We start from the raw sequence: 24,817 nt of genomic DNA, 5'->3' as shown, positions 1-24,817 counted from the left end.
AGGGGACGCGGTCCACCTCCTCGCAGAGCTACTTCCAGCATCGCGTCTTGCTGTCTCTGATGGCGTACGTCAGTCGTTTCCGTTCAGTCTTGTACTTGGCCTGAAGGGTTTCCCGTTCGGGTCTCCCTCCAGCCCTCGTAACCCGTCGTCGTTTTGCCAAGCAACTCTTCCGCAGCTCGGCTATCTCGTCTGTCCACCAGTATTGTGGTGGTCTTTTACGTCCGTACTGTCGTTTTGGCATTGTACTGTCGCACAGCCGCGTCGTCAGTTTGGCCGTCTCGTCCGCTAGTCTTTCCGCCCTTTGCCGGCCAGTCAGCTCTCGGGGGACGTCGGTAGTTGGGGCCGGCGCTGCCGCCAGCTCCGCCGAGAACTTCAGTACGTCGAGTTTGTCTACGTTCCACCGCGGGGGGTGCCGGGTCCTTCTCCGTGTCGTCCTTGTCTCTCCTGCCACTTCGAAGGCGATGTTCTGATGATCGCTGGCCGTGTAGCCCTCGAGCACCCGCCACCGCCTTATCCGTGGCAGAGTTCTGTCCGTCGTCATCGTTACGTCCGGGATGGAGTCTCCAAATCCCGGCCGTCTGTACGTTGGTACGTCTTCTGTATTTGCCACCACTAGGTCCAGCCTTGCGGCCATCTCCAGCAGCAGCCGTCCGCGTCTGTTCATTGCCGTCATGCCCCACTCGACCGCCCTCGCGTTGAGGTCCCCCGCGACCACGAGGTCCCCGGGCAGGTCCCTGAGTCCGTCCTCGAGGAGCGCAACCTTCGCCCGGAACTCCGCCGCAGCGCAGTTTGGGGTCAGGTAGACGCTGACGTAAGTGACAGCGCCCACCCTAGCCCAGACGTAGTCGTCCCCGACGCCACGAGCGGTTATCCGGGCTCGGGCAGCGCCCCTTACCCAGATAGCCGCTGTCTTGGTCTCGTTCGTAATCCAATCCTGCGCTTGTCGCACCCTGTACGGCTCGCACAGGATCAGAATGTCGGAGTCTTGTTCGTCTGCTATCTGTGGTAGTAGCATGTCTGCTGTCCTACTGCGGTTCAGGTTGCGCTGAACTATCCTGTCCGTCTTCCGGCCTGCTTCTTGCACTCCTCCAGCGCAACCCGGTACACCGCGCACCTCCCGGAGCCCGCGAGATGCGCCGCATCGCCGTGTCCCTTCTCGGCGCACAGTGGGCAGGCCGGTCTGTTCTTACAGTCCGTGGCGTAATGTCCTGTCTCGCCACATTTCCTGCAGCACTTCGTCCGGTCTGTATTTTTACATTTTGCCTTAGTGTGCCCGTATCCCAGGCACTTGTGGCATTTCGTCACCGTCAGTCGTGGTCGGACGCGGCAAGCTACCCATCCAATCCCGATCCGTCCCCGGCCGAGCAGCGCTCTGGCTTCCTGCGACTCCAGGTCGCATACGGCCATAAACTGCTTCGCCCGGTTCGAGCCGAAGATGTGGACCCCAAAGTCCGCGTCTCGTCCCGTCTCTCGTCGCAGTGCCTGTATCACGTCGTGTCTGGTCGTGACACAGTCAAGATCCATGATCTCCAGTTGAACCCTGGAGGTCCCGGTCCTGACGTTGCCTGCGTCGCCGACCGCGTCCTGCAGGACGCGTCGGAAGTCGTCTCGTCCGTTGGCGTCTGTCTTTATCTTCAGAAGACACAGACCATTCTTCGTCTTCCTAAGAGTCGTCACTTTAACGTGACTCTTCGCAGGGTCGACCGTGGTCCGTATCTTCCTCACGATGTCGGAGTACGTCGTGTCGTTCCCGGGTTTGACGAGCACCGCCGTCCCCCAGTGTTTGGGAGCCGCTCTGCGCCCCTCAGCCCCGGCCGTCGTGTCCGTTGTCGGGTTCGTCTCGTCCGTCCGCGTCTTCCGTTTCTTTTTTCCCTTGTTTTTCCTTGTGACTGTCTGCCAGTCAGCGACCGGTTCCGCAACCGTTGCCCTCTTTTGAGAGGATTCCGGAGTGGTTTCAGTCGCCTTCCGTTTCCGTTTCGTCCGCGGAGTGTTTCGTGTCCGTTAGTCAGTCTCAACGTCCGTCTCCGTCGTCACGTTGTCCGTCTTGTGGTCCTTCGGGGCTGCTTGAGCGCGCCTGTTATCAGAATCGATCTAGAATCGATTCTTAGTGATCAATTCTATAATTTATTTTAAAACCGGAGTAATGACACTATAGCATCAATATTGAATGAAAAAATACTAGTCTTATTAATGTTTTCAAATGTTACTTTTTTAATAAAATATAATATTTTACAAATTTACATTTTATTGTACCTTTAACCTTATTTTACAAGTTTTATTTAAAAAAAAAAAATTTATAAAATTTTAATTAAAAAAAAGAAAAATCTTACTCAGAATCGATTCTTTAAAAGAATCGATTCTTGAAATTGATTAATCGATTCTGAGAATCGAAATCTCGGAAAAAAGAATCGGAATCGAGAATCGATTCTTCAGCTCATGTTTCCATCCCTACTCGGGGGCCATCCGTTGTGCCTGTGCCACCTTATTCCCCCTTGACTTACTCGATGTACGCGGGGTCGTCACGTCCCGAACGAGGGATTTAACCCCCCCGCCACCTGCGGTCATTATTATTATTATTGTTATTGTTATTGTCATCGTCATCGTCATCGTCATCGTCATCGTCATCGTCATCGTCATCGTCATCGTCATCGTCATCGTCATCGTCATCGTCATCGTCTTCGTCATCGTCATCGTCATCGTCATCGTCATCGTCATCGTCATCATTATCATTATCATTAATCTTATTATTATTATTATTATTATTATTATTAATATTATTATCATCATCATTATTACTATTATGATGATTTATTTATTTATTCATTTAATATGTCCTTTATTTCATCAGGTTAGAATTTCATTATGTCCCATTTTTTCAGGTTTTTTATTTTACGGTCTGAACAAAATTTAAAAGCAAATACATAACCTAAAAAACTGCACAAGGGAGAAAGGCCTTGGCCTGACGTATTCTCCAGTTCGATACAGTTCGACCTACCTAGCGTTCTCTTTCTTTTCTCAGTCTCTCTCTGTTACCCATCTTAGCGACAGCAGCACCCCTATCGGATTTAACGCTAAAAATTTTCTCCACTTTTATAGACCACGTTTCCAGTGCAGCGTTTGGTCTCCTTCCCTCCAGTCTTCATGGTGAGACCCTTGATTTTTTCCGTGCTTGCCATGTTGTCTCACGCAAACGATTTTTCTGTTTGATTTCCCGCACACAGGTCGTTCGAATTCATTTCCGCAGCGCCAGTTGTTGGGACCGGTGGTGGTTACGAAGCACAGATGTGAAGTGCGATATACGAGTAGTATTTATTATTGGTTAATTAGTACGGTAAATATAAGTATATTGCACGACGCGAAAGACTAGCGTGGGTTGCCGTGAGAACGCCGTGCGTGGCTGCCTGCGCAGCGTGCGTGCGCGTAGGCTATCTGGGGGAAAGCCCACGGAACTCTATATAATACTCGAACGAGCGCTACGGTAGTGGAGGGCGGTTGGACTTGGTGGACAGAGATAGTTGTGCTCGGGGTCGGTGCACACTTGTCGCACACGATATCTACTGACTTAGCACAAATATCGGTCTGCTGAGATTTTGACAGTTAGTCCTACGGGTGAGGTTATACCTTATTGTAATTATTCGTTTTATTCAAATATAAATTGAACGATATACAAAACATACTAATGATGCATAAGTAGATAAAATAGTGTATAAAATATGTAAATATGAGTGTTCATCATAAAATGAATCCTGATGAAAAAAAATGTACTATAATATGTTGAATAAATTACGTGTATACAAATTGATTGAAAAGTTGGTTACATTTTCGATTACAATTTATAGATTGATATTGCTTGATAAGAATTGATGAAGAAGTAGATATATCTTTGTATAAATCAATTGCTTCTGATTTTTCCGGTAATCTTGATGACTTCATTAATCAATATATCAATAATTATATCAGTTGGAGAAAACTACTACCAAATGGTGCGATCCTAAGGTTGAACTAGGTCCAGAAGAATTATTGTCATATGCGATTACCAATCGATGTAGATATCACATGTTTTTCTTTCCATCTCTCTGCTGTATCTGGAAAATCGAAACTGTTGAGTTTAGTGCGAGTAAAAATTCGGATTCATGTGATAAAAATATCAGCCAATGCAAAATAAGACTCAAGTATAAAATCTGCGATTCAAGTATACTTGCAAAAGGCTTGACGGAGGTTGATATTGATGCGATTCAAATCGAGAAAATAAATGATTACCGCATGCACATATGTATAGAAAAGGGGAACTTACCTAAACAGTACAGAACATAATGAATTCTTAAAAATGTTGAAAGGGTTACAAATGTCTCAGAATTGGTTCGACATCTCTAAGATATCAATTAGCTCTGTGCTGCCTGGAAAGGAAATGGATGACAAAATAAGGAATTTTAATCATGAATAGAGTATCAGTTGGTCAGAATATGTAATAATTGCCATTTCAGGTGCATCATGGAAGAAGGAAAAAAATACATCAAGGTTATCAGAATAAAGTAACACATAATAAAATATCCCATTATGACAAGTATAACAGACATAAGTGAAGTAAAGTTAGTCAGTATGTTAAAATATCAAATGATAGGCATGTCTCATGCATCGCAGAATAACGAAAAAATAAACATAATAACATGGCATTAATTGAGGTCAGATCTGATTTTCAGCACATGTTTTGCTTCTCCAATATTCTTTATGAGCAGTTCGAGTCGTTTCTCTAATTCATGTTGTTGTTCCAGAGCACTTCTCATTTGCAACAAGAACAGATTCAGACTGGCGATGAAGTTTTCACTTTTGACTTATATAACGTTCCCCCACCACATAATTTGGAAATCAGTGGGGGGTGAAGAATGTCACGTGGTTGATATCAAATACGTGTGTTTGTGTATGCGCGCGCACCTTTTAGCATTCTTAGAGCGATAGTAACCCAACACCGCAGATCCATGGCTCTGAATGTACCGCGGCTATCCGTCGAGCTTGCACTCTGGTCTTGACTAAACCCGTTCAAAATTCATCGTTGAGTTTACATGACAGTTACAAGCTAAAAAGAATGTCACGTGGTTGATATCAAACCGGCATCCGAGTAAGTGAAAAACAATTCTCAGAACCATTAATTTTGGAATGTCGCGTGGTTGATAACGTGGAAAAGGAATGTGGGGTGGTTGATGTTACACATTAGTAGTCCTACCGAGGGAAAAGATTTCGGAGCGGTTAATGTTACACATCAACAGTCCTATCGTGGGAGATGAATGCGGGACGGGTGACCGACATCCAGGTCGATAAAAAAGTTCAAGCCCCCCGGCTGCGCCCTGTACCGTTGGCAGACGAGCACTACATAGAGACTCTGACCTTCGGTCGGTGAAACAGTACGATTTTTACCTTCTACTGATGAGAATTGCCGGTAAGGCAGGGCAATTTTTACCGTCGACCGATACAACTGTCGGTAAAGTTGACCCGATTCGACCTCAACTCGGTACGGCAGATTGTGTGGTCATCGCAAGAAAAGGTTTGAGTCTGGGGAAAATGTCAGTAAGTGACAGTAACAGGGATCTGTAAGTGAAACTCTCATAGCTCTGCTACTACTAGGAACTCAGAAGACACACCAGTAAGAGCGTGTAATAAACAGGTGAGTAATAGCGAACAAAATTTTCCGTTTTTTGGTTGAGACTTTCGATGTGTAGATAGCAGCGTGTTGTGACTGCTTCTAATCGGTTTGTCTAGCAAAATTACGTCGGACTAATGCATGAAAGATTTTTTTTCAGCACTTGTCGAACTCGCGAAAAGGTTGCCAAAAATTCCTTACTATTTCTCCAGTTTTGGAGCCGAAATGTTTAGGTCTCAGAACCGATTTTAATGACCCTTTTTTTGACTAATTGGACACCAGGAACTCGGTAAACGCAGCGGAAAAAGCGTAAGATCAACAGGAGAGAAATGGCGAACAAAGTTCTTCGTTGTTTGATGGTTTGATGGTTTTTATTAAGATCTTTTCCATAGTTATGTTGGACAATAACAAGAAAAAAGTATACAAAGTTAAGCTATATACACAGTCCCAAATCTAAAAACTCAGCCTAGTTCGATATTTAGAGTCAAGAGGAGCACAGAATAGAGACAGAGAACTACAACAAAATAGACAGGAGTAAAAACATACAGATAGACGGATACAAAAGTTGGAAGAGTGAAACACGGCCAAGACAATGTTAGAAAAAAAAAAATGGAATAAAGCAGAAACATAGAAATGTGGGAAGCAGGAAGTAGAGAAATCTAGATGAAGAATCACCATCAAGTGCGAGTCTCTTCTGTCTGGAAGAGATACTGATAGAGTGCACGTTTAAGACAGCAAGCGTCGAGATAGACCTGAGTTTGGTTGGTAAGGTAGCCTGGTAGCAAGACAACGGAGTCCGAGATCTGCGAATGGAGCAAGGTTACAGTTACAGCTAGAATCGGCCGGAAAGGCGAGAGAGGCAGTGGAGCTAGCTACGGGGAATCGAGCCTCGAAAGCAGCCACAGCGGCAGCCGATGAGATGCCGTGAATAGGAGAACCGTCAGATTTTCGGAGAAGAATGACGCCCTCACGGTGCCAAACATACTTGAAGCCACGAGACTTCGCAATGGCTTTGGTAGAGAGGAGTAGTTTGTGAAATTCGGAGGAAAGAGCTTCATTCACATTTACATAGAAAACTCGTCCCGGCTCAACCACGGGTAGGTCAGTTAAACGTAGAATTCCTTTGTTTTTCTTGGCAGCCAGTAAGTGAAGGGTGAGATCCCTGGACGGAAGCCTCACAAGGAATGGCAACGGAGTGTCCTTTCGAGTCTTTGAAGAAGGGATTAGGAAGCGACAGGCCAAGATGTCCGTTCTAGAAATGGTAAGGTCGAGCGCGGCAGCCTGTGAGGTGACGGCAGGACGAATGCCATCAGCTGAGGAACAGGGAAGGCCAGAAATTATGATCTTCTCTTCGCACAGACGAGCGACAGCACGAAGGCGCTCAGTGCTATCAATATCGCGCTGCTTACGCAAATCCCCGACTGCCTCCTGCAGTGTGTGATTTTGGGCCTCGAGTTCCAAGATGCGGGCGTATTGGCATCAATCTGAGTCTGCAAAGCTGGTAGGGCGTCAAGCCGAGACTCAAGCGCATGAAACCGACGATCAATATAGGCTGTAGGGTGACGAAAACTCGCCTCAATAGAGGCCAGTAGTATAACAAGGCGGGTTCTGGATAGAAACACCTTCTTTACCGACCAATCCGCCTATACGTGCATCCCAGACGCAAACCCTAGAAGGTTACCCCTACTCCCGAAAGATAAAATGTGCTCTGCCGACCGCTCGTCGGTAAGAGAATCTCCAAAATGACCGTGATCGTCGGTGAAAAATCCCCCAATTGACCATGATTGTCGGTGAAAAATGCTCCAAATGACCATGATCGTCGGTAAAAAATGCCTAAAATTGCCGTGGTATTACCCCCTGTGGGATAAATTGTGCTCTTTGTCGGTGAAGAAAATCATGCTCATCGAGCGGGATCGATAACTGCATTACCGAGCGCACTCCGTGTATTCTCAGGCGTTCGAGCGGATCCCGTGGATCCTCGAACGTTCGACCGAGGACCATGGCATGTGTCGGGTTTTAAGAGCTTCCAGAAGGTTCAAGAAGATTGTCACGGCCTTGAACGAATCTAGACTGACAAACAATTCGTCCGACGTGTTTCGACTCGACGGTGAGCGGCATGCGGTCAAAGGATTTCGGTGCGACGTTGAATTCTGAAAGACCCGCTCTGGCCTTATACGAATTTCAGACAAACAATTCTCGGAATCGTCCGACGAAAACAATACTCGGAATCGCCCGACGAGTTTCGACTTGACGGCGAGCGGTCTGCCGACAACGGATTGCGGTGCGACGTCGAATTCTGGAAGATTCCGAAATTTGTATGCGGCTGCTTCGACCCTGAACCAATGTAGGCTGACAAACAATGCGTCCGACCAGTTTCGACTCAACGGTGAGCGGCCTGCGGACAACGAATTGCGGTGCGACGTTGATTTCTGGAAGGTTCCGGAATAAACTCTGAACTAGCAGGACAGAGGTTCTGAATTAACGGTTGATATTGACGATGCAAAATATTTCATTGAACAAAACAACTCAAGATTACAGTTTTACATGAAATTCATAATGCTGATATATGACTGTAATCACATGTTTCTTACTCAACGGTATCGTAGCCATGCTTTACGCAATGAGAATGAATAACTGTTCGAGTAGATATTGATTGTCTTTTGTGTTTAAGTGAAAAATTTCGCAGTAACAATACGTTTTGAGCTGCAGAGTTTGGACGCAGTATAGCATGATGCGTACAGTTTGAATTCGTGTCTGACATTTTATCCAATTTCTGCAACGACGGACAACCCAAATCCATCAAATCAACGACTTCAACTTTTTCACCCAGAATTTTCTGCAGCCAACTTTTCTTCTCTAAACCTTTTACGTAAACTGTTGAAGCATTACGCAGCGACATACATTCGATGTGAAGTCGAGCTTCTCGAAAGGTAAATCACCACCTTCCCTGGATAGTCCATGATAATTTCGTGACAACCACAAATTTTCGCTTTTGAATGGAGCGAGTAGATAATTATAATCGTACGGAGGTTCGAAAAGAAAAATTGACGGGTTGGTATCTTCGTCGAGTGAAACAACTGCCAATTCTTTTGGTGTAAAACTGGGACCCGGTCTTCTGAATCCTTGTACGTCGACTACGAACTCCATCGTGAAAAATACCAAATCGATTGTCACAACGTTCAAGGTTTTTATACCAATTTCCTCACCCTACCACTCAGCGGGCTGTATTCAATTATACGATCATGTAAAATCAAGCAGTGGGCAGATGTACCAGTAGGAAAGTTATTTTTAGCCTCAAATTCGATACGAATATCTACCGGTCCAGAATTCAGAGCCTTGTTTTGTTTTGAACAGTCGATGAAAATCAAAGGTTCGTACTGTAGAAATTTGCTCTTCGTCAACAGAGGCTCAGGTTCTTTGCCGTAATAGGTGGCTTGTAAGTTTGCGTACATCTCGTACAGTAATCCAAAGCGATTGTGACTCATGTCCAAGTTCAGGTTACCGTACGGATAATGTTTCGTGGAACGCGTCCTCTTCAATAAAAACGAGGCCGCGTATTTTTTAATTTGGTCACGATTTCCAACTATAAAAAACAGGGATCTAGGGATAAGAATAAATGAAATAAACACACATTTTGAGCCATTAGTTCTATGTTTTATTATGGCTCAGAGAGGAAAATCTTTGAGGTATGAACCTCAGAAAAAAAAACCCCTCGAAGAAGTTGAATTTACAATGTGTATAAGCTATTTATCATATCAAATATATTTCGCACAATGAATTATTTCGGAGATGAAATCTACGATTAGAAGACATTATATATGCGTGGTTGTATTGATGGCTGGATTCGTTTGAAACATCCGAATTGAATATATTGTAACAACGGGGGGAAATTAAGAAAGGTCTAAGAGAATCAAAGAGTTCTCTGTGCGATTTAAGCGAACGCCGAGCCAAAAAAGTCTCACGAACAAGGAATATTTAGAAAGATAATAGATGTATTTGGACACAAGCTCTCTTTTTAAAGTCTAGAGACTAACTGTTTTTACAATAATGTCGGTTGACGCAGCAACCTTATTCTTTTTAAAGACATAAGAGGTTTATAAACGTCTTTTATCCATGATGACTACTAAATCATTTAAAAGGGGACAAAACGGGTGATTTCACCCTTTGTAACAATATATTTATATATAATTGCGCTGGGCGTCTTGACTGTTTCGTGCAGTGTAATCGTGGTAAATAAAGTCGCTGGCGACTTTGTGTAAGCATTGCGCTTGTGCTCAGGTATGACCGCTTGATTCGGTGTACCTGAAGGGTTACCTTGTGTGAATCCAAGTATGTACAAGCAATCGGTAGATTACTTGCGTCAAGCATTGCGCTTGCTCATTGGTACAACCGGGCTGCGCTGGTGTGCCTGGCGGGACGTACCGCGCTTGAGTTAGTGTACTTACGAAGTTATTCCGGCTCCTCTGCATGCAACAATCAGGAATTATTTGAAGATACAAGACACCACAAAATCCAAGTATCAATCGAATTGCAGTCAAACCCTTCAGATTTATCCATCTTTCCTGAAACGCACACAGAAAAGAAAAGGGCAAGAGGAATGAACCGACTGACCCCGAGTCGCTCGAATACTTGACTGAAGCAGCCCTGGCCCGCGCTATCTCCTCCACCTTCATGCCCGTCCAAATAAAACACATGCAAAGACAGAACAGAGTGAGTCGGCCGCGCGACGCATGTGGTCGTATACACGCGTGAGCGACCGTTCGTGCCTGGACACCTCTGACTTTCCGTTCGACAGAACAGATAATACTCGGAATTCAAGAAGAGCTTAACAACAGTAATGTTACAGTGATCAAGATGACTGACATTTTTGCCGGTCTTGTTTCTTCGATTCGTTTGAAAACCGAGCATGACAAATCGCGGTTTTTCCAAATAGGTGAACGTTTTCACAGTCCAAACGTGTTTCGTGGTTGCCGGTAGCAAAGGATATTCGTACAACTCCCAACTGCGGAAGCTCATGGAGACAGGTATATCTTTCTCAATGAAATTCAACAGTGCGATTTTTCGTTGATCCGAGAGCTTCACATAGGGTACTAACCATTCCACCTGATCGATCACGATTCTAAAGTCTTCGTCTCGATTTTGAACGATGGTACTGAAATCACTTTTTGATCTTGTAAGAATCAGCTCGTGTTTCGCGTTAACGATGATATTGCGATAATCTTCAGCGAAGCCCAATATCGTGCTCAAGGGATTAACTACGTCAAAGTTGCCATCGGCATCGGTTAATTTTTTTGTTTCCTGAACATCGAGCCATCCAGCATTTTCTATAAGCTAACTTTGACCAGGGTTGAGCGGAGCTAAACCTTTCAGCAGGCTGGTCAGACCAAGGTTTTTGAATTTATCGATCTCTACAGCGTTCAGTTCTTACCGTACATCTTCGAACAAATGACAGATGACGTTATTGACTAAAGTTGTGATCGCTGCTGCAGTGCCGTCCGATTTGAGCAATTTTCCAAAGATATGCAGCAAACACTTGCTCCGTAATACGCATAAATCCTGATGCTGAACGGTGATTCGAATCTCATCGCTCTTGTTGAAAGTTGACGATGCGTACGGTTTGTGTGCGTGTATTTCTTGGTGGGCGATTGATTCGTCAGACACGACAGGTGTTTGAATGTTCAAGATTTCCTCCTCCATGGTACGTAGCATACAACAAAACAGCAGAATCTCAGTTTTATTTGTCGGAAATTCCTTCTCCAAAAGGTGTCAGCTTTAGACCCAGAGCTATCAGGAACTCCACGTTTCGACGTGTTAGCGGTTCGGGAATTGATCGAAGACTGACTTGATCGGGATATGCTGACTGACTTATATAACTTTTTTTGGACAATATGTTATATACAATACCCATCTGTTATTGCGATTTGATGTGCAGTCGCACAATTATAACTTCTCCGCGAAAATTAACTATATCTCCGTCTTGATCGACTGACCGAAGCTGTACGTGATCTATGGTCTTGACGATGATCGGAAGGTGAATGCCGTGCGACGGCACTTCCACGATCTTATATCCCGGTGCGGTGGAACGATTGGGCAAAATTCGTGAATAGTATGCACTTTATGTCCATTGACGTAGGCGCCCGTTGTAATGCTGCATTCTACCCGCAACGCGTTGACCTTGAGAATAGTTACAGGCATATCCGAATGGTGAGTCCGGTTAGCTGCCAATACGCGCGGTGGGAATCCGAGAAGCTTACCGATAGAATCGTCAAGTTCTAAATATACGATATGGTTAAATTTGATTTCGCTGCATAACGCATTATTGTTAGGCTTTATGCTGATTTCAATGTTGGTATTTTTCAACGCGTCTCGAACATACTTTTCAGTATCCTCAATTTCGTAGCTGCCAGCGGATATAGTGACTACCTTTTCGGCTACGTATCTATTTTTATTATGACCGACATCAACGTTGGAAATGGAAATGAAGGTTAACAGTTCAACGAGACCGAGAACATAACTTTTGTTCAGAGCATGTTCGATCGGAGGAAAATATTGCGCTTCGAAAATCGAAGACGCTAATGTAAACCAATCATCCATGACTGCAAGTGCTCGACTGACGTTATTAAATTACGTGTCATGTTTATATAGCTCATCGCTTAGAAATTTCAGATACAAGTGTCCGCAATCGAATGTACCGTAATCCTGATACTTTTCGTCGTTGTACTTAACGTTACCAACACCGAGATATTTCACGAGCTCTAACGGAGGTTGAAGATGACCAAAACTGTCGAAGTGAACCACATCGCTGCTGCGTTTCTGATATGCAACCCAGTAAGTCCCAGGGCCATTTTTATCGTCGAGATTGACTACAGCTGTCTCGTTTTTACGCGGTCCGGTTTTGGGTATTTCGTTGGGCATGAAGACACCTCGGAAGTATGGAATTTTTCTGATTTTTGAATACTTCAGCAAATCCTAGCTGGTCGACGCTCGGCGTGGTAGCTTCACATTTAGTTTTTTGAAAGATGAAGACTGAAACCCTTTTTATAAGGTTTGAGATAGAGACCTTTACCTAAGGCGATCGCTTCCATCGTTTTGTTATGCCGTTTGCTTTCCTCCAATTCTCGTTTAGCCGCGCTTGCATCGTTTACAGCCTTTGCTATACCCGCAGCACCTCCCGCCAACGCACCCATAGCGCTGAGACCGGCCAAAATAGATATCAGAAGAAGTAGAAATCCGCCAACTTCTGAGGGTACCGGTAGAACGCGCGGTGATCGCACGTTATGTTCACCACCTTCTTTTTTCGCAGCTTTTCGAGCACCTTTCAGTGCAGACTTGATGCTCGTTTTTGCGTCGTAGCTCCGAATCATAGACTGTTTCGCCGCTCGTATGATTTTGTTCAACGAAACGTTCTTTGGTTTTCGACACCCCAAGCCTAACTTTGTTTTCACCTTCATCGTGTTAGCTACAGCCCAAGCGGCTGCCTTCTCGCCCAAATTTGCGTCCTTTGCAAGAACCCGCTTCAAGGCTTTTTCGGGTAATATTTTATCCGCAACGCTTCTAGCTTCAAGGTTCTCACGATTTTCTGAGTACGCTATAACGTGTTCCTTACACGCTGCATCGAGAGGATTGATACCTGAATCGCCTTCCGCGAGTTTCTTCGTCAACTTGGTACTAGGACCGCAGTATTGGTAACCGGAAACATGCAACTCGATCGGAAGTTTGTTGATAATGCTATTTAGCAAACCTTTCCCATTTGATCGCTTTTTTGATGATCGCTTATGACCACGTGTGTGCATGATCATATCTGCTCTGCGACTGAGAGAAAGTTGTTATAAACGATGCATTTATAGAAAATCCAGCCAGTCACGTTCGAGATGAGATTCGAGACACAATCCACCATGCTGCCCATGATGAATTTTGACAAATTTACGCAGCAGAGTACAAAACGGAAAAAACGTCATAGCGAATTGTTGCCGAGTAGTGTACGTGCGGTATTCTGCGGACCATCTTACTGTGGCAAAACCAATGTATTATTCGCGCTTATAACGCATCCGAACGGTTTGAGGTTCGAAAATCTGTACGGCCACTCAAAATCTCACAATCAACCGAAATACAAGTTTCTAAGTAAAGTGCTCGAAAATGTCGACGGTGGTGAGTATTACCCCTTTAACGAGCATGAGCACGTCATCGCACCGAACGAGACGCAACCTAACTCGATCATGATATTCGATGACGTAGCGTGCGAGAAGCAGGATAACATACGCGCGTACTTTTGTGTGGGTAGACATCACGATGTAGACTGTTTCGATCTTTGTCGGACGTACGCTCGAATCCCTAAGCATCTTGTGCGCGACAATACCAACTTGCTGGTCTTATTCGAACAAGATGAGATGAATCTGAGACATGTGTACAACGATCATGTAAACATTGATATGTCGTACGTAGAGTTTAAAGACTTGTGTGCGGCATGCTAGAACGGTGACAAATATGGGTTCGTAGTGATCGACAAGGATAGAGAGCTCGGTGATGGTCGGTATAGGAGAGGATTTAATAATTTTATAAACATGACAAAAGAATAAAATACACGATCTTCAAAGGCGACGAAACAGTAGCTTTCTAGAACTAGTTGTTTCAACATGCAGATAATTCGTGAGGAAAAAGAAGTTTTGCATCGTATCGCTCAAGCGAGTAATGCGATTCGTCGTAAGCACGGATTCCTCAAGACGGTGTGATGGAGCTGGAACATTTCTAATGAAATGTAACAGTTTATATCCTCTCGTAGGAACATGCCGGGGATTATTTAGATGAATACAAAATTTATCATGCAGCGTAGCCCGCCTTATGCGCTTGGCTTTCTTATCGGCAGCAGTGCTCAAATTACGCGATTATGCACTTCATATGCACTGTCGCCGAGCCCGGCGAGAGGCCGTGTGAGCAGTCTCAATACTGCTTCCAGGCGTAACGCACGTCTAATTTAATATAATATAACGTTAACACTTCCTTTTACCATTTTTTGTTATCAATCATCATTCAATTCTCTGTTTGAATAAACATATAAATACCTATATAATCGTTGCGCAATATTTGCATGACAAATTTGGCGATCCTGCCAGGATCCGGTTTAAACCAACGAACGCGGCGCGCGTATCAAACGGCCGGATCATAGTGACGAATTTTGGAAGTGAGTGCATAAGCCCAATAAATTCACGCGCGAACCTTCGGCTACGCGTTTATAAGTAATTATTACGAATTGTACCTAGCAAGGGATAGAGTGAAAGGCCGCCTTGCGTAGACAATCAAGGACTGCGTGTAGACCGCTTGATAACCAGGGACTGAGTGTAGACCGCCTGATTCTACACTGGACAATTCCTATAGTGAACTTGTGTATTTATTGGAAAGGAAGCAAGTATAAAAATTCTGCACTCCTTAGATACAATAAACTTCGCGTTTAAACCATCTAAGTGAAGTGAAGTGAGAATAAGGACATCGAGACTCGAACCGCTCTTATATTCTTGCCCCCGGTGCCTGTCAGAGACTCCAGGACATCGAAGCCTCGTACCGACGGCTACCACGATCTTCGAGTGTGATGCTTCACACCTCAATTTGGCTACTCCTAGCGTAAGTACAAGCATTTTGTTACTTACTCGAGTCACCATAAACTTATCGAAGGACAAATCGTGATCAAAACTAAGAATTTGATGGTCAAACTTGAATCATTCAAATAAATAAAGTCAAAGCTTGACTCAAGGTAAATTTGAAAAAATAAATTCACAATGGACGTGAACGAAAACAATGACCGGAGATCGGCAGTACCTCCCACTATTGTTGAGACTGCAGAAGATGGACAATCCGTCACTTCTGAATCCCGGTTTGAAGAGAGATTTTGGGATTTGACGAACCAAATGACTCAGCTTGTGAATAGGCTACAAGAAGCCACCGAACGTAATGATTTAACTGCAATGGGCAGATACCGTCTTGGTCTAGAGCAATTAAACGGAGAGAGGTTAACTGCGCGTCAACTTGCTCGCCGCGAAGATTTGCCTATAGAAGAGGTTACCCGTTTTATTCAATTGAGAAATCAAGAACGCCGTGAACACGACTTCATTCGTCGCAATAATGTAGAAATAAATCGAAACTCTGAAACAGTTCCGCGTCCCGAAGACACGCTTGAAAGCGTCACCAACCAAATGTTTCAGGAAATGCAACAACCGAATAACCAATTAACCGAAGAAAACCGTCGAGAGGAAGCTCTTACAAATAGTAATACCAATCGAGAAGCAATCAATAACTATTATCGCTTAACAACTAGCGATGATCCGAATGTTTCTAATATTTTGAGACCGCCCGGAAACCATACCGGAGCGATACCGCGAATTCAACTAGATACCGCGCGTCTCGTTGAATCAGAGGTGGAAGGTCCTTCTCAGATAGCTCCCTCAATCGTAACAAACCCACCACGTTACTCGGCATTATACGGGCTCGCTCAAAACCGATTGCTGCCACCGACACCGCGCATCAATGAGGTGGGCTCCCCAGCCAATTCAGACTCGGACCATCAAGGTATAAATGCGATGGCAGTACCGATCCTTCACCAAAATCGCTCATTAGAAAACGACCGATTCTCCACCGCGCGAGCCAATGTAAACCATGATATCTTGTCGGATACGGATTCGACACTGCAACGCGTTCTCGAGGAAAGCCGACGTTTATCACGGATGCCGAACGTACGCCTTACACCAAGGCCTAGTCCACAGTGGCCTAATGGTCCGACGGATTACGAAATCCCACGAGGTACTGGTAGCAATACCCGTAACAACGTCCCGCGTCGTCGTCTAGAACAGCAAGAAGAGGATGAACTTCGAAGAGCCTTGGAAATGTCTGCTACTTTACCACATCGTCGTCCGGACACTGTGACGTTCAGTATGTCCCAGTTGCTGAGTGATCTCGAAGCTTTACGCCAACAGCAAGAGATAATGAGAAACATTGAGGAACTTGCGCGAAGAAACCAAACAAGAATTCAACTACCGGCAACTGTGCCACCCCGAGACGTGTTTCCCCCTCGGAATCCAAGAGACCCAGGCCCGTATGCACGAACGGAAGCTTACTTGAATGATGTCAGCCTACGCCCCGATGCTGCCGAAAGATACCCCGGAGAACCAAATCGCCCAGCGGACGAGCCCTATGCGATCCAAGATTTCCTACCCGCGTTTCAAGCCATCAAGATGATTGATTGCAGACTGGAAGGAAAAGCAGGCGAAGACGTACACGCTTGGATCATGCAAGTAAAAGCCGCCGATATGGTAGTTATGCCAACCCAACGTTTCCCGTTTTTGAGCATGGTAATCAGCTTGAAGACAGGAGGAGCTCTTCAGAAGACCATCAACCAGAGGAGACCTCGTACAATCCCAACTTTACTCGAAGTCATAAGATCAGCCGTTATTGTCGAGAAAAGTGCCACCACATTGGAAATGGAGCTTGGCAGAACAGGCCAAAAGGGCGACACTGTGGACGCCTACAATCTCAAATTCAATCAGATCTACCAAGACCTCGTAGCTGCCTTCTCGAATCAACAACTACGAGCGAACATCGATCCTAATCTTCAAGACCTCGAAAATAGAGTGTGCCAGTACTATCTATATGGACTTAATCCGAGGATATTCCATCAAGTCAAAAACCGTCAGTACTTCAAGTTACTAGAAGCCCAGAAGGCCGCGAAAGCAGCCGAAGGCGAGGAATTGAATTTCCGAATGCATCAACAACAGCTGATGAACAGTAACGACACAGCCTCGAAACCCACGTTTTGGAACAAGTCCCAAATTTACGGGCCAGGCAGCCCATCAGATACGCGAAGATTCCAGGTACAACAAAGAACCTCGACGAACTCGCCAAGGTCAACTCCTCGACCACCAGCGTCTGTCCACCACCACGATGAAGCGGAACAAGATGAAGATAAAGAACTCCAGAGATGTGAATGCCACACCTGTAACACACATCGGACCGCCCATGAACAACAAGCAGTATGTCATAATTGCGGAACCAGAGGACACTACAGCCGGAACTGCTACGCTCCGCGCCGACCACAGAACGACCAACGCCGTAATACTAACGGCAATAAGCGAGACGCAAATTTTCAAAACGCCAGCCTCAAAGACAAACCGCCCAACGACCAAGTCAATTGCACGTCAGAGGAACTCCAGTCAGAGGAAGAGGAAATAAAGGGACAGGAGGACGAACTAGAGGACGAGTGCCAACAGGAGCCCGTGTATGTTCAGTTTCACAGGGGTTACTACAGTGTGCTGTAATAAAATTTGGAGAAACAAAGCAAGGAGTAGCCCTTATGGTCGATACAGGTGCATCAATAAACCTCATAAAACGGAAGGTTATTTATCCATCGGATAAACAAATTTGTCCAATTATCAAACGCAAAATTTCCTTTAAGACTGGCAAAGCGCTAAATTCCGCGAATGAAATTGCTGTACTAACTCACATGGGGCTAAAGGACGAATTCGTCATTATACCAGACGATTATCTGCCTGACGAAGAAGATGGAATCATGGGAAACCCGTTTATGAGGAGGCGAGATTTCCAGTTGAATGCCTCGACGCTCACCCTGAAGAATAAGATACACCACCTTAGTAGCGACCGAAAAATTCGATTTAAACCAAATTCGGTGAACAAAATTGCCATCGATACCGACGAAAAGAATCTCGATCTCATGTTACGCATGGTCTATAAAGACGGAATGCCTATGGAAAATATCCCGGTGCAGATTGTACACACGAACAATCATGGTACGGCTTATGGAATCATCACCACCGCTGAAGACGAAGATATCGAGCTCGGACTGGAGAACGTCCAAGTCCACCGAGTAAGGAGTATGTCAACCCCGGGTGTATGGCAACAACCACGTGATGAAAGAGAGCAGGCGCTCCAACATACTGTCGACTTGAAACACCTACCGGATGACTACCAGAAAGAAATTTGGAGTATTCTTCCGGATTTCAGCGATATCTTTGCCTTACAGGAGGAAGACATGGTCAATGGAACTTCAATGACTGAACATCGCATCGAGTTGTCAGATCCTCAACGCATTGTAAATGTGAAAAGTTTCCGTGCTCCACAGCTGCACCAGCAGGTTGTAAAAGAGGGAGTTGAGAAAATGTTGAAACAAGGAATAATAACGGAATCCGAGTCGCCATACAACTCGCCAGTTTGGGTTGTACCCAAAAAACCGGGCCCCGACGGAAAGCCCAAGTATAGAATTGTGATCGATTTCAAGAAGATTAATGAACTTACCGTTCAGGATTCTTATCCGATACCAATAATCGAGGATTTACTCGATCACATGGGAAGGGCCAAGTTCTTTACTACTGTCGACATGGCCGCAGGATTCCACCAGATCAACATGGCTACTGACTCCAAGAAATACACTGCCTTCTCAACCCCCGACGGGCATTTCGAATACCAACGAATGCCTTTCGGATTACAGAACGCTCCTGCGACCTTCCAACGCATGATGAACGATGCGCTGAGAGGATTGAATCAGAAGATCTGTTGCGTCTACATTGATGACGTAATAATTTTTGGTGAAACGGAGGAAGAACACCATCGAAATGTAAGAACCGTATTTCAGCGTTTAAGACAATGTAACTTGAAACTCCAGCCAGAGAAGTGCGCCTTCATGAAATCTGAAGTGAGATACCTCGGATATGTCATCACTGACGAAGGAAGCAAACCTGATCCGGAAAAGACCAGAGCGATACAACAATTACCCGTTCCAGTCAACGTTAAGACGATTCGATCCTTCCTTGGTTTGACGGGGTATTACCGAAAGTTCATACAAAACTATTCAATGTTAGCGAAACCATTAACAAGGTTAACAAGAAAGGACACCCCATGGGATTGGTCAGCAGCCTGCCAAGAAGCCTTCGAAACCCTGAAAGAAAAGTTGGTCACACCACCGATACTTGTGAGATCAGACCCAGCTAAACAATACGTCGTAACCACCGACGCGTCAAACGATGGAATTGGAGCGGTACTATCTCAAGACGGCCACCCCATATATTTCTTATCTCGAACCCTGAATGATGCGGAAAGGAATTACAGCACGACAGAGAAATAGATGCTTGCTGTTGTATGGGCCGTCAAGAGACTAAGAGTATATTTGCTCAATACACCGGATAAACCCTTCATCATCCGCACCGATCATCGTGCACTAGTATGGCTGAAAAATTGCGTAGACCCCAGTCAACGCCTGCTGCGTTGGAGACTAAGATTGGAGGAATACTCATTCCTGATAGAACATGTTTCGGGAAAAAGTAACGTAGTAGCGGATGAGTTATCTAGAGTCTTTCGCACAAAGGAAGAGATCTTCGGAAAACTCACCGAATTTGAAAAGGGACTATACGAAATCACACCCATTGATAAGAATCCCAAGTGGGTCCACCATATTGCCGCACGCCACATTGACATCGAGAGATTATCACTCACAACAGGCAGAACAGAATCTCACGTCAAACTCGTTCCCAACCGAAATCGAAAAGGGGAGGACGGCAAATGGGTGAAGATTACCCTAGAAGAAAAGGATGCCTCTGACAACACCCTGATTATACCGAAGAATCAGACTAATAGACGTGAGAAACTCAGAAACTACATTCATCCGAAAAGGTACGAAAAGATATACTTCTGGATTGACCCTAAGAAAACCACCAAAGAAGAAACCAATTCGATCATTGAAGATCTCAAGAGGATACGTCAGGACTCAGGTGCAGACATATCGTTTTGCTTGACAGGAAAGGATGTGCCTAACAAACAGCAACAGAAAGAAATCATGGCCAGCGCTCACAACGACATCAATGGACACTTCGGCCTAGCAAAAACAATTGACCGAGTAAAAGAAACGGCCGTATGGTCACGTATGGAGAATGATATCAATTCCTTTATCCAGGCATGCCCCACGTGTCAGATGTATAAAAAGGAAAGGATACAAATGAAATCACCCGCTATTCTTTTCGAAACCTTTGCTGAAAAACCTAACGATCAAATTTCAATAGATATCGTCGGACCTCTGGTCGAATCTTGGAATAAACACCGATATATCCTCACGATGCAGGATTCAATAACTAAATTCATTAAATGTGCCCCACTTACGAACAAAACCGCGACAGAAGTTATCAAGGCTCTATCAGAGTACTGGATAGGTAACTTCGGGTGCCCCAAAGTAATCTTGACGGACATGGGAAAGGAGTTTTGTAACGAGCTGACCGATTCCTTTCTCGAACACTATAATATCAAACATATCACCACAACTGCATATCACCCGCAGTCGAACGGCTCTATAGAACGAATGCATGGTGTCTTGAAAGACTATATTCGAACTGCCTGCAAAGAGAGAATACACACTTGGGACAAGGTTTTAATAGAAATGGCACGTGCCTATAACACTTCCGTTCATCAATCAACAGGTGAAACGCCTCACAACCTCATGTTCTGTCACGAAGCCAACAATCCTGACGGTTTCCGCGAAAACCGATTGGAAACCGTGATTAGTAAGAAAATGTTGTGGATACGAAAATGGGAGGAACGGTTCGAGAAAGCTCTGGTCTGGCTTACCAAATCCAGAGAGAAAAACCAAAAAGAAGTGGACCAAGCAACACGACGACAAACTCCTTTATATCAAGTGGGAGATAAAGTAATGATCAAGAACCATACGCGACAGAACGCCTTGGAAAGGATTTGGAATGGACCATTCGTCGTCGTCGAGATCAACGAACAAAAAGGAAATATCACTTACAAGAAAACCGCGGATGATTCCACAGCGTCTTATTGGAAGACCCATCTGAATAATACCAAACCGTACTACGAATACGACACCGGACCAAGGGAAAACGATCCAATCCCTAGAATTAAACTCAAACGGGTTCAGGGTAACGATTGGATCTCCACGGAATAGAGTCTTAGTTTCTTTTGTTATAGGTGTAGCAGTCTGTCCCTAGCCTACTTCGATGTCTCAGTTATCAATGGGACTTTACTCCAGGAGGAAGTGGGCAAAGTATACATGTACCAGGAAAGATGGAAGATATTCCAATCCATTGACGCAAGTGGGTTCACCAAACCATTACTCGACATTCACGACAAACTCGGAGGCCTCCAGACGATACGGGATACCTATCTGGACCATTGGAACCCTGGTCAGCGATCCCTCGCCCAGTCCGCCCTGGACGCTTTAGATTTAGAATTTGCCCGCGCCTCGTCACACAAGAATATTTTGGAAGTCATTTTAGACTTGGGTGCGCCTATTCTTCAAATGACGCGGCGCCCCTCTAAATTAAGGGAATCTCAATCCCACGGAACCAAAACAAGTACTCCGAAAGCGCTCGCGTCGAGCGATGTTACTTACGAAGCCTCGCGCGAAGCTGAGGCGGTATTTGGAAAACACGTCCTTCTGACGGATCTGGCAAATGAAATGTATCCCCTAAGGAAATCTTATCTCACGCCAAACATCAGACCGAAAAGAGGAATGTTTAACTTTTTAGGAACAATCCAAAAATCAATCTATGGAACTGCTGACGCGGATGATTTGGAAATAATTAATGGGAATCTAGCCTCACTAAAAAATGTAACGGACACTCTAAATCTTGTGGTAACCAAGTCCTTGCACATCAATCAAGTCCAAATTAATATCTTGAATACAAATCAGCTCAAACTTAAACACTCTTTGGAAACTGTATGGGGACAATTAGAATCATTAAAAATAAAAGGTAACGAAACGCTTGCTTATCAGGAATACATGGAAGCTATAACTCTAAGTTTATTTGAAATTAAGGAACTGCAAAGACTGATCGACCTGGTAATGACTGCCGTGCAATTAGGAAGGCATGGTATCATCGATAACACCCTTTTTACTCCAAAGGAGCTTATGACAGCTCTTCAAGCTTTCGACGCCAATGACAAAAAGACAATAATACCTATTAAAGAGGAAAATTACGAGAAGTTTATTAAAATAAGTGATTTAACTATAACCACAGATAAAGGCAAACTTATCTATATACTCACAGTGCCTTACTTAGAAAAGGAACCTTGGGTAATAATTCAGAATACCCCGGTACCCGTAAGAATAAATCACACTTATGTAACGCTTAACCCAACATATGCTTTGAAATTAGTACGTAAGAATTTTATAAGAGAAGTCACATTTTCTCAACTGAAACAGATAACCGATTATTTCATTGGTGATTACCGCGATGTGGGACATCGCAACGATACTATTGAACTTTGTGAGAAAATAACTGATCCCATACCACGAGGATGCACTCTGAGTCGTTTTCTCGTCACAGATATTGCTTACATAAGAACGCAGGGATCGCAAATAATCTTACCTTCGAAGCCAATTGAGGTAACCATAACATGCGCTTCAATGCAGACTTTTATTATTCAAATCACCAAGCCATCCCTGATAACCACGAATCAGAGCTGCGAACTTCAAACTTTGAAAACGCGAGTCAAATTAATCGTAGAACATATGACTTCTCAATTAACAGAAATACATGCAGATACCATTTCCCCGCTAAACAAATTTGTAACAGGCCGGGAAATTGTATTGCATCACGTGATTAACTTGGATACCCTCAAGGATCAAGGACAAGCCATTTTAGACCTTGAGAGTGTCCTCGCGAATAACGAAGCGACCCTTCGGGTCAACAATACATGGGCTAACTTCAAAGGTATAGGGATCCCATCAATAGCTGCCGTTTCTGGAACGATATCCGTCTTGTCTATTCTACTCTTGCTGTGGAAATTTAATATACCAACCTATATCTCGGCGTTCGCCGGATATTGTTGCCAAAGGAATCCCTCTGCTTTGGAAGTAGTAGAACGAAGAAAATTAAAACGCAGGATTGAGACACAGGCTAAAAGTAACGAAAGAATTCTACGAGAAATCAGAAGCCGCAGAGACGCGCCTTTGTCTTCGTCGGGGGTGTGATGGAGCTGGAACATTTCTAATGAAATGTTACAGTTTATATCCTCTCGTAGGAACATGCCGAGGATTATTTAGATGAATACAAAATTTATCATGCAGCGTAGCCCGCCTTATGCGCTTGGCTTTCTTATCGGCAGCAGTGCTCAAATTACGCGATTATGCACTTCATATGCACTGTCGCCGAGCCCGGCGAGAGGCCGTGTGAGCAGTCTCAATACTGCTTCCAGGCGTAACGCACGTCTAATTTAATATAATTCAACGTTAACACTTCCTTTTACCATTTTTTGTTATCAATCATCATTCAATTCTCTGTTTGAATAAACATATAAATACCTATATAATCGTTGCGCAATATTTGCATGACAACGGGAAAAGAGTCGCTGCAGGAAACAGTGAAGGATGTCTTTAGACCTGTGGTAACCCCGCTGCAGGAATTAGTTAATTTTTCTCGAGGCACGAAACTTGTCAAGGAAGAGGTGAAGGAAGAACTCAAAACTGAAACGAAGGATGAACCGAAAAAAGAAATGGAAGCAGAAGATTCTTTTGCAACTGCAGAGGAAGAGGATCAAACTGTCACGGAATCGTCGATGAGATCAGAGGATTAATATCTTGAGATGCTCAACGATAAACAAAGACAGCACGAGTTGGATACCGTGTACGGGGTACGGAGTCTTTCTACTGCCGGGCTGATGGTTGGTGACTCACCGATAAGCTTCGAGCGCGATTCCGTTCGCATGGGCGGCACGCTCTATCCGAAAACTCAGGGACTGCTGGAGCTACTGTTAAGAAAGATGCCCAACAGCGCTCACGTTACCCACAACGACAAGGAGAATTACAGAAATATCCTTCTCGCAACAAATGTTCACAGAAAGTACTATAGCGCCACCGAGCCTATCCGAAACGCTCAGAGCGCCAAATTGAAGCATTTAATTGCTGAGCTGCTCAATATTTCTACTTCAGGCAAAGGCGTATCACCATCGTCACAGATGTCGAAGCGTACGGGCAAAGGTGTTCTGCTAGCTCAGGCTTGGGTTACTCGACAAGGTGTTGAAACAGATTATATTTTCTGAGACGACGCTAACGGGCTGGTGAAACGTCTTTTTCTGCTTATAGCATCTCAAGTGGCTGGGAGTACGAGTCACAACAACGAAATTATGTCGATTCTGGAAGAATCGCTGGAAGCCGGAATCATTTATTAGCCAATT

The 24,817-nt window shown here is 44.6% G+C and overlaps 2 protein-coding genes across 2 annotated transcripts; one reads left to right on the top strand and one right to left on the bottom strand.

The window, feature by feature from the left end:
* Positions 1 to 28: 28 nt before the first annotated feature.
* On the bottom strand, positions 29 to 1,015 carry LOC124294403. Its single transcript, XM_046739355.1, has one exon. The coding sequence runs from the start codon at positions 1,013 to 1,015 to the stop codon at positions 29 to 31; it is 987 nt and encodes a 328-aa protein (XP_046595311.1).
* A 14,043-nt stretch (positions 1,016 to 15,058) lies between these two features.
* On the top strand, positions 15,059 to 24,217 carry LOC124294402. The gene is made up of 4 exons (XM_046739354.1): positions 15,059 to 15,250; positions 21,608 to 22,742; positions 22,845 to 23,027; positions 24,044 to 24,217. The coding sequence occupies exons 1-4, from the start codon at positions 15,219 to 15,221 to the stop codon at positions 24,215 to 24,217; spliced, it is 1,524 nt and encodes a 507-aa protein (XP_046595310.1). The 5' UTR covers positions 15,059 to 15,218.
* Positions 24,218 to 24,817: the final 600 nt, after the last annotated feature.

The sequence above is a fragment of the Neodiprion lecontei genome, chromosome 5 (genome assembly GCF_021901455.1).
Source record: "Neodiprion lecontei isolate iyNeoLeco1 chromosome 5, iyNeoLeco1.1, whole genome shotgun sequence".
NCBI classification, from domain to species: domain Eukaryota; kingdom Metazoa; phylum Arthropoda; class Insecta; order Hymenoptera; family Diprionidae; genus Neodiprion; species Neodiprion lecontei.
Note: the sequence above shows the minus strand (reverse complement) of the source record. Positions and strands in the feature narration are given on the sequence as shown.

Excerpts from the sequence above, each read along its gene's own strand:
- LOC124294402 (XM_046739354.1), top strand. The coding sequence starts at position 15,219 with ATGCTTCACACCTCAATTTGGCTACTCCTAGC. Across the intron at positions 15,251-21,607 it reads TCAATTTGGCTACTCCTAGC|GTGTAGCAGTCTGTCCCTAG; the intron begins GTAAGTACAAGC and ends CTTTTGTTATAG. Across the intron at positions 22,743-22,844 it reads TTCAGAATACCCCGGTACCC|ATAACCGATTATTTCATTGG; the intron begins GTAAGAATAAAT and ends CAACTGAAACAG.
- LOC124294403 (XM_046739355.1), bottom strand. The coding sequence starts at position 1,015 with ATGCTACTACCACAGATAGCAGACGAACAAGACTCCGACATTCTGATC.